Source organism: Chelonia mydas, chromosome 20 (genome assembly GCF_015237465.2).
Source record: "Chelonia mydas isolate rCheMyd1 chromosome 20, rCheMyd1.pri.v2, whole genome shotgun sequence".
In the NCBI taxonomy this organism is placed as follows: Eukaryota; Metazoa; Chordata; order Testudines; family Cheloniidae; genus Chelonia; species Chelonia mydas.
Window position 1 is genome coordinate 2,371,143 of NC_051260.2, and position 9,096 is coordinate 2,380,238.

At 65.2% G+C, this 9,096-nt stretch overlaps 1 protein-coding gene across 1 annotated transcript; it reads left to right on the plus strand.

Annotated features, from left to right (window-relative positions):
- Window positions 1–2,758: 2,758 nt before the first annotated feature.
- Window positions 2,759–8,853, plus strand: LOC102930806 (myosin light polypeptide 6). Its single transcript, XM_037883898.2, has 7 exons — window positions 2,759–3,059; window positions 4,955–4,982; window positions 5,490–5,633; window positions 6,195–6,368; window positions 6,797–6,874; window positions 6,996–7,038; window positions 7,979–8,853. Exons 1-6 carry the CDS (start codon window positions 2,856–2,858, stop codon window positions 7,022–7,024), a joined length of 657 nt encoding a protein of 218 aa, XP_037739826.1. The 5' UTR covers window positions 2,759–2,855; the 3' UTR covers window positions 7,025–7,038; window positions 7,979–8,853.
- The last annotated feature ends 243 nt before the right edge of the window (window positions 8,854–9,096 follow it).

A 9,096-nucleotide genomic window follows, 5' to 3' on the forward strand; every position in this document is an offset into this window, starting at 1 on the left:
GGCCCTGGTGCCAGCGCCGGGCAGAACTGGCTTTCACCTGACGACAGCACTGCCGAAAGGGATTGCGGCTCATGCTTCAGGGCTCGGGCCCGGCTGGAGTGCAGGGGGCCGGCTCATCCCCCCGCGGCAGCCTGGTTTTGGCCCCTGGCGGAGACAGGCTCAGTGGGGCCTGGCCAGCTGTGCCCGGGCCAGGCCCTGCCCTAGAGTAACAGCCCCTCGGCCCAGCAGCTGCCCCCGGCGTGCCCGTGGGGTGGGCTGAGCCGCAGGAGGGCTGCAATGAAGTGGGGCCGGATTAGCAGCCTAAGCCGGGTTAACAGGCCATAGGCGGCCTGCGGCTGTCCCCGAACAATCCTCGGGCTCTCTGCACCCCGTACGTGCCCACGGGCGCTGAGCCCGACCCCCTGCCGAGCCGCAGCCGGCTGGCGCGTGCCCAGGGATTACAGCCCCTAATCCCCTCCCCTGCCCCCCTGCTCCTGCCAATCGCGGCTCCTCCGGTGCCTTTCAGCTGCCCCCCGGGAGGAGCTGGGGCTCTGGGCTGAGCCGGTGGGGCAGCGATTCCCTCTCTGCCCCTGTTTCCTTGCCGGGGATCCCCTCCCTCCAGCTCTTTGCTAACTCAGCCCCCTCCCCATGCTGGGGGGTTGAAGGGGAGCCCCCAGCACAAACCATTGCCAAGGTGCTGGGCCCACCGCAGCGGGAGGAAGGGGAGACACGGGTGAGAATGGCAGGCGGGGCCCAGAGCCCAACAGGGGATGCTGCTCCCAGTCCATGCCCGCTCCACCGCGGGATGGACCCTGGGGGGCTTGTCTTGGGCCCCACCCCTCTAAGACAGGCTGGAGCAGGGGACCCTGGGGGGCTTGTCTTGGGCCCCACCCATCTAAGACAGGCTGGAGCAGGGGAAGGAGGTCTCACCGTGCCCAGAGCCGCTCCTGCGTGGGCCCCGATCTATGGCGGGGTGGGGGCTAGCCCACGAGTGTCAAGTTGTGCCTGCATGGCCTCACCCCTGTGGGTTCCACCTGTGACTGGCCCATGGGTCCCAACCCTCAGCCCCAGGGGGGAGGAAGCTGCCCTGTTTCACAGGGGAAACTGAGGCACAGGATTTATGCTATAGGGCAATGGAGCCAGACTCACTCCCTAGGGGAGGCTGTGAAGGGGGCATTGCATCCCCCCCCCCCATCTCCCCACCAAGTGCCAGGCCTAAACACCCCTCTTCCCTGCACCCTCCAGAGCTGCTGGGCTTGGCCCCTCCCTTCTGCCCCCTCCCCCCCCCCGGGCTTGGCCTGGTTCATGGAGCTGCGCCATGAGCCCCGACCCCTGCTCAGCGCTGCTGGGCACCCAGCCAGGCCAGCTCGTTAATAATAATATACGGAGAAACCCGCTTCATGGGACTGCGGGGCGGGCACATAGCTCGGCGATGACCGCGGGCCTCAATCCAACCCTTAATCAAGCCGTGACGGAGGACCAGCCAGCTGGACTTTTCCATCAACCCCTGCTTAGCTGGCAGGGCTCGGCCGAGGGCCAGGGCCGGGCAGCCCCAGCCTGGCCCTGGCACTTTCATTTACACTCAGGGTAATTTCCAGGTGCTAATTAACCCACCCAGCTCCTTGGGGGGCTGAGGGATCCCACTGCAATGCAGCCACCTCTGGGGTGGGCCACAGCAGCTGCTTAGGCAGAGATTGCGGCGCCCAGCACTGGGATGCAGCCACCTCTGGGGTGGGCCACAGCAGCTGCTTAGACAGAGATTGCGGCATCCAGCACTGGGATGCAGCCACCTCTGGGGTGGGCCACAGCAGCTGCTTAGGCAGAGATTGCGGCACCCAGCGCTGGCTCACTGAAGCTGGCAACACTTCACAGCAGTGTAGGAGCTGCAATAAATCGTCGGCTGAATTTAAACGGGGGGGGGGGCACCTCCCAAAAGTCCCGTTCCCCCCGCAAACATTACTGGCCACCAGGAGCCAGCACACCGGGGTTTATCTGAATGCTGGCACTGCCGCCTAGGCCTGGGGGGGAGGGGTCAGAGGTGAGTGGCCCCCACTCCCTGCCGCACAGCCCCCCCTCCCAGCTCCACGTTGGGGTCACAGCCACCCCAGCACCGTAGCCTGCATCGCCCAGCTGCGTACTGTGCCCTCTGCCCATGGCCAGCAGAGCAGCCCCCCGGCCACTGCCCCCCCACACACTTTGGGGGGGGTTAGGGAGGCAGTGTGGCCTAGTGTTGATGGGGGGAGCTCGGACACCTGGGTTCTATTCCCACGCCAGGAGGGGGTGGGTGCTGGAGGAGGCGACATCAGGGCACCTGGGGTCCAATAGTCCTGGGGCCTAGTGGGGGGGGGGGGGGCTGGGAGTCAGGACTCCTGGGTCCCAGGCCCAGCGCTGTGGCTGAGAACCTGGTGCCATCTGAGCAGAGGAAAGAGCCCTGCCTGGTGCCCATGGGGCCCATCTCTGGGGTGGGCAGTGCCCAGCCCTCACCTTCACCAACCCCTGCGTTCACACAGCTCCAGGCCCCCTGTGCTTTGAGGGGGGGTGGGTTCCTCTGGCGGGGGGCACTGTGCTGTGGGCCTGGCCTGGCTCCCTGGTGCATGCTTGGCATCGCTGGCCCCTCGAGCTTGCCTCTAAGAAAAGCCCTGGAGCTGGGGCGGGGGGAAGCTGTCATTTCTGACAATGAATGATGCTCCCATTTTTAGCCCCCCCTTGTCGTCCCCCCCCACTGCCCTTATCTAGCATTGCTACAGCCTGACGTCACTCCAGGCTATTTAAGCCGGGCCAGGCAGGGCCAGCCCCACGCTGGGACTTCACCCGGGCCCTGCAGCCTCGTCTGCCAGCCCCGCTCGCCCGGGCACACGCCGCTGGGCCCAGCCGCCATGCCCCCCAAGAAGGAGCTGCCCGTGAAGAAGCCGGTGGCCCCGCCGGCCAAACCGGCCGCCAAACCGGCCATAGCCAAGCCAGCGGCTGCTGCAGCTAAGCCCAAAGCCCCAGAGCCGGCGCCGACCCCAGCCCCGGCCCCGGCACCAGCCCCAGCCCCAGAGATTCCCAAGGAGCCACCGATTGACCTCTCTAAAGTGGTGGTATGTGGGGGCTGCAAAAGGGGGAGGCAGCGAGAGCAGGGGGGTGCATGGGGCCAGGACTGGGCCTGGGGGGGGGGGCGTCCCTCGCCCCATTTGGTAGCAACGCCACGAGGTGTCAACCTGCCATGCGAGTGGGCTGGGAACTGCGTGGCCGGATGGCACAGAGCCGGGGGCAGACACGCTGCCCCAGTGCCCCCGGCCTGGCCTGCTCTACTCTACTGCACCCAGTTTGCCACAGGCAGGCCAGATAAGAAAATGCCCCCCCGCCCCCCCCCACCGCCAGATCACCCCACACACACCGGCTTCCTCGTGGCCCAAATACTGACCACCCCTCCAGCGCCTGCATTTGCCGTGAGTGGGACGGTGCCCCCTACACCTAGTGTGGCCCCCCCCGAAAGGGAAGTGAGCTGCCCTCCAGAGGGTTAATGAGGGGCAGGGGGATCCCCCAGGCTCCATCAGGGACACAGCAGCTACCCCCCACCAGTGGGGAAGTGCCAGTATTAGCCCCTTTACAGATGGGGAAACTGAGGCAAAGGCAGGGGCTGTGACTTGCCGAATGTGAGTCAATGGCAGAGCTGGGAAGAGAACCCAGGAGTCCAGATGCCCTTCCCCCCTCCCCCCCCCCCACCCGCCCTCGTGCCTCCAGTTCTCTCCCGGAGCTGGGAACAGAACCCAAGAGTCCAAGCTGCCATCCCACCCCCCCGGTCTAACTACTCCCGCCCCCACAGTGCTGTCCTTCGCTGGGTGCTCAGCAGCGGGGCTGAGGTGGGGAGTCAATGGAGTGGCTGTAGGTGGGGGACTCACTTCATCTAACTGGGGCTCAGCTAAGCAGCCAGAGACCAGCTCCTGTCTTCCAGCCATGGTGCCAGGACCGGGGGCAAGGGCGGGGGGGTCTGGTGGGTTGGATCAGAGGGGGCTGGGAGCCAGGACTCCTGGGTTCTAGCTCTAGCTTGTTACTGGCTGTCTCCAACAGTGGCCAGAGCCTCCATGCAAGAAGGAGAGAGACTGGGGGTCCGGGAGGCTGTTAGACAGTCACAGCTGGGAGGGGGGGCGAGCTCAGGTCATTGGGGCAGGATAAATTTAGGCAGTGAGCTGGCCCTGTTATTTTAATGACAGTCTGGAATGAGGGGGGGGGGGCGAGAGCCTGGCGTGGGCCTGCATTCCCAGGCCGGGGACAGGTGGCTGCGGCCAGGGGGATTAGCACCCCCTTTTCCAGGCAGATTTATTTCAGCCCCAGCGCCGGGCACCGCTTTGCCAGGCCGAGCTAAGGGGGTCGAGTTGTGGCTGGGGGGGGGGGCTCAACCGGCCACGCCTCTGTGTGGGGGGCACAGAATGCAGGAAAATTCCTGAGGCACTGAGGTAGGGCCCCCTATAAAGAGTGTGACCAGGGAGGGGGCAGATCAGGCCCTTATATGAACTCAGCCGCACGCGTGGCCCCCCTGCTGACAGAGGCTGGGGCGGGCAAAACTGGGCACCCCCCCCAGCCAGGGCCCCACCCGGCTCCCCACAGTGCCCCCTGCTGGCAGAGCCTGGGGCGGGCGAAACTGGGCACCGGCTCCCCACAGTGCCTCCTGCTGGCAGAGCCTGGGGCGGGCGAAACTGGGCACCCGCCCCCCCCCTCCCCTACAGCCAGGGCCCCTGCCCTCCTCCTGACAGCACCCCCTGCTGGCAGAGCCTGATGTCAGCCAGGTGAGGACCAAGGCTCCCCACATCCCCCGGCCAGACGTTTAGCGGGGGTCGGGCTGGAGGGGCCCTGGGGGGACCAAGCTTGGCCCCTGCAGCAGAGAGCTGGTGGGTGATACCCGGAGCGTTCCCCCCATGGCACCCCCTGGTCTCATGCAGCTCCCCCCAAATCTTTTGTTAACGTCCCTGTTTCTGTCCCTTCCTCTTTGCAGATTGAGTTTAGCAAGGACCAGCTGGAGGGTAAGTCGACCGGCCGCATGTCTGTGTAGCTGCAGGGGGGAGGGGGGGGGGTCGCTCTTCAATCAGCCTTCACCCACCTCTGGCCCTAAATCCAGCTCCTTGCCCCACTTACGCGGTTCTGCCTTGGGCCTTTGTCCCCAACAAGGGGCCTTTGTCCCCTTGTCAGTTGCTGACCCATCCCCGGGGGGCGGAAACCCTAGTCATGTGGCATCTTCCATTACCCAGCCTGCCATGGGGCGGGACCTGGGTGTGGGGTGCATGGCTGGGCCCCCAACCTCTACAGCTGGCTGGCAGCTCCTGGTGTCTGAACCAGCCGGGCGCCTCTTGAAACTCATCCCAGTCTTGTGGGTAAAATACAATTCCTGAGGGAGGCGGAGGAGCTGGGATTCGAACTCCTGGCCTCCTCCCTCCAGTCTGGCCCCGATCCTGGCCTGAAGCAGGCAGGTTAGACGGGCAGAGGATGTCTGGTTCCAGCCCCTCTGACCTGCTCTGCCCCCCCGCCCCCAGATTACAAGGAGGCTTTCCAGCTCTTCGACCGAGTCGGGGACGGCAAGATTATGCTGAGCCAGTGTGGGGATGTGCTGCGGGCCCTGGGCCAGAACCCCACCAACGCCGAGGTCATGAAGGTGCTGGGCCACCCCAAGCCCGATGGTGAGCGAGCGGCCTCAGCAGCTGCAGGGCTGGGGTGGAGAGTGGGATGTGGTTCGGGCGCTATCAGCCTATGCCCAAAGCCCCAGCTTCTGGAGTCACGTGGCGTTGCAGCCCCAGCTTGCACTGTGAAAAGGGAAGCAAGGGTGGCTGCGGGGGAAAAGCCTGGAATCCAGTGTAACGGCATCTGCCTGAGTCTCCAGAGAGCCTGAAACCATTGCTGCAAAGGGAGAACAGAATTGCCCCACGCATCTCGGAGGGGTGTTACTTCCAGACCCCCACTGTGCTCTGGGGGGCTCTCAGCAGCCCCACCCGAGCTGTGGATTGTGTGTGTGGTGGGAGTGGGTCTGGACCCCTAAGCTTTCAGAGACCCCTGACTATTGGGGTTAGCAATGGGGGTCCTCCTTTGGGGTTTGGTTGGGCTATGTGATGTGGGGGGGCATCAGGGGCCCCATGCAGTGCCATGGGGGGCCAGACTGCCTTCCTCCAGCCACGTGGGAGGGTGGCTGCATGGCAAGGTCCTCGGGGGCTCAGCCTGGCCTCAGTTTCTCCCTCCCACGGCAGAGCTGAACTCCAGGCGGGTGGAGTTCGAGCAGTTCCTGCCCATGCTGCAGACCATCTCCAAGAACAAGGACCAGGGCACCTACGAGGACTACGTGGAGGGGCTGCGGGTCTTCGACAAGGAGGGGAACGGCACTGTCATGGGGGCTGAGCTGCGCCATGTGCTCTCCACGCTGGGTGAGCGCCACCTGCCGGGGCAGAGGGGCCCCAGCCACAGGGCAGCCCCCGAGACAGGTGCCCCCTAGGCTGGCGAGGCTCAGCAAGTCTGGGGCAGGGTCCCACGGGTACGGCACCAGGCCAGGGGCACCCCACCGGGGACAGGGCCGCCCCCAGGGCTGTTGGCCTGATACCGGGCAGGGACAGGGCCCCCTGGGCTCTTAGGTGGGCACTGGGTGACGGGGGGGGAACGGGGCCCTCCCAGGGCTCTCAGTCTGGCACCAGGTGGGGGAGCAGGGCCCCCCAGAGTGGGCAGGAGCAGGGGGAACGCCCCCCCAGGGCTGTCGGTCTGGTACCCGGCAGGGACAGAGCCCCCCGGGCTGATGGGTGGGCACCGGATGTGGGGGAACATCTCCCCAGCACTAACGTGCTGCCCCCTCTGGCCGCAGGCGAGAAGCTGACGGAGGAGGAGGTGGACGCCCTCCTGTCTGGGCACGAGGACGCCAACGGCTGCATCAACTACGAAGGTGAGAGCCCGGAGTCAGGGACCCTTCAGCTGCGGGGGCCAGGAAAGGAGGGGGTGAGGCTCCCAAGGGTGCCTCAGGGAGCCCAGTTCCTCTGCCTAATGCCGCTCTCCTCCCCCCACAGCCTTCGTCAAGCACATCCTGTCTGGCTGAGCAGGTGCTGTGGGGTAGGTGCCCCCCATGGGAAGGAGGGGCTTTTACTTTTCTGACTCTGTTTTGGGGGGTGGCTGCTTCTTTCTCCCCTCTTTCCCATGAGAGTCCCAGGGGCCTCAGTGGCCTTTGCCCCTTGGCCGGGACCCGGGTGAACCATCTCCGTGCCCGGCGGATCAGCTCTAACATGTGTGTGTCAAATCCCACTGCCCTGGAAGAGGCTTGTGTTTTCGGGGCTGCTGCTACCACCCCCAGCACCTCCCAGCAGCAGACTTCCGAGTGCAGGAGCCTTAGCCCTGTTCTGCAGATGGGGAAACTGAGGCACAGGGACTTACTCTGCTGCCAGCTGAGGTCCAATGCCATCAGACGGGCACGAGTCATTCAACTTCTCCTCCAACTCCTCTCTGCAGTGCCACATCCCTCACAGGGAACCGAGCCTGCCCCCAGGGGGACAGCCCAGCCCAAGCAAACCAAACACACCTCTTGGGGGGCCCTGGGAGCTCTGTCCAGGGCACTGGAGTGGAAGGGCCCCATGCAAAGTGGGGCAGCATGGCTTTGCTTTAATTACTCAGGATAGGGCATCAGGATGCCTGCTCAGATGTCCCCTCAGATGCCCAGCTCTGCCCTGGCCTCAGGCAAGTCCTTCCCCGTGCCTCAGTTTCCCCACCCGTGAACATACTTGCCTTGCAGGGCTGCCAAGTCCTCTAACTCCCCGAAACCATCCCAACATCCTGCGGGCCCAGCCCGTGCCCTGAGTCAAATCCGCTGGCCCAACCGTGCCGGGAGCACGATTCCCTCCAGCCTCTGCTCCAGGGGACGGAGATTCAGAACAAACCTGAGCTCTGGGCCTGGATCCTTCCTGCCCCCCGCCCCCCCCATGGGACCCGCGCTCCCCCACCCTGAACCCTGCCTCCAAAGGCCACGCCGGCGACTCACTGTCTCCTCTTCTCTCCCCAGACCGGGCAGGATGGGGCTAAGCAACTGATGCCACCTCAGCCATTGCTCTGCAGGGTGGGGGCATGTTCCCTGCCCCCTTTGTCTCTCTCTCTAACCCGCCCCCTTGCCCCCCAATGGCTGCTGCAAGGGACTTCTACCACTGCCCAAGGGAGCGCCCAAGACCTCAGGACGCCAGCGGCTGAGGATCGAGCGAGGGGGGGAGGTGCAGGCTCCCCCCGAGAGCAGCAGCCCAGCCTGGGGGTGCCCACCGAGCTGAGCCAGGGTCCCGATCCTGGGCGGGAAGGGACCCAATCCTCCTTGCGCCCGTCCTGCGTTTGGACAATAAAAGCCATTTGTTTGCAGAAGCTTCAGGGCCATCTCAGCATCCCTGACTCTTCCTTGAGACCCTGAGCCCTGGGGGCGGGGGGCTGTACTTGGGTTGCAGAGTTCTGGATACACTCTCAATGCGGGGGCGAGGTGGAAGGGCCAAGCGCGGGAGCACAGGCTGGAAAAGGCCCAGGGGCTGGCCCCACAGGGCGCTCAGGGCGTCCTTGTGCCCGGCCCAGGGATTTCATTCCCACGCAGAAAGCAAGAGTTGGGAAATCAGCGCCAGGTTCCCCCTCAAAGGCTCCGCTACAGGGCAGGGCGGAGGCAGGAGCCACCCGCCCCAGCTAAGGCCTGAATTGCAAAGCGCGACAATTTATAGCAGGAGACGAGCCCCCCGGGAGGCATTATGCTGACGGAGCCATGGCACGGTCCGGTCGCACCGGGTGCTGGCGGGACGCCCTGGGGAGACAAGCTGGTCTCTGGTGCCCAGAGCCAGGGCATGGCAGGGGCCCCGGAGGATTGCAGGGAATGCAGCCGCCATGTCCTGTTTGTTAGAGGGTGAAAGGTTGGGACTGGAGCAGCAGGGATCTGCCCCGCGCCCCATAGCGCCCCCTGCCGGGGGTGAGAATTCCTACCTGTCTCGGGCTGTTTCCCCGCACTCAGACTTCACATGCGGCTCTCGTCTTATTTATTTCTTCTTTTGCTGGGGCCTCAGGTCGCCGGCTCAGGGGAGCGAGTCCCAAAAACTGTCGTCAGCCCAGGTGGGGTGTCACTCAGCGAGAGCCTGCGGGGTTCACAATCGCCAGCTGGGA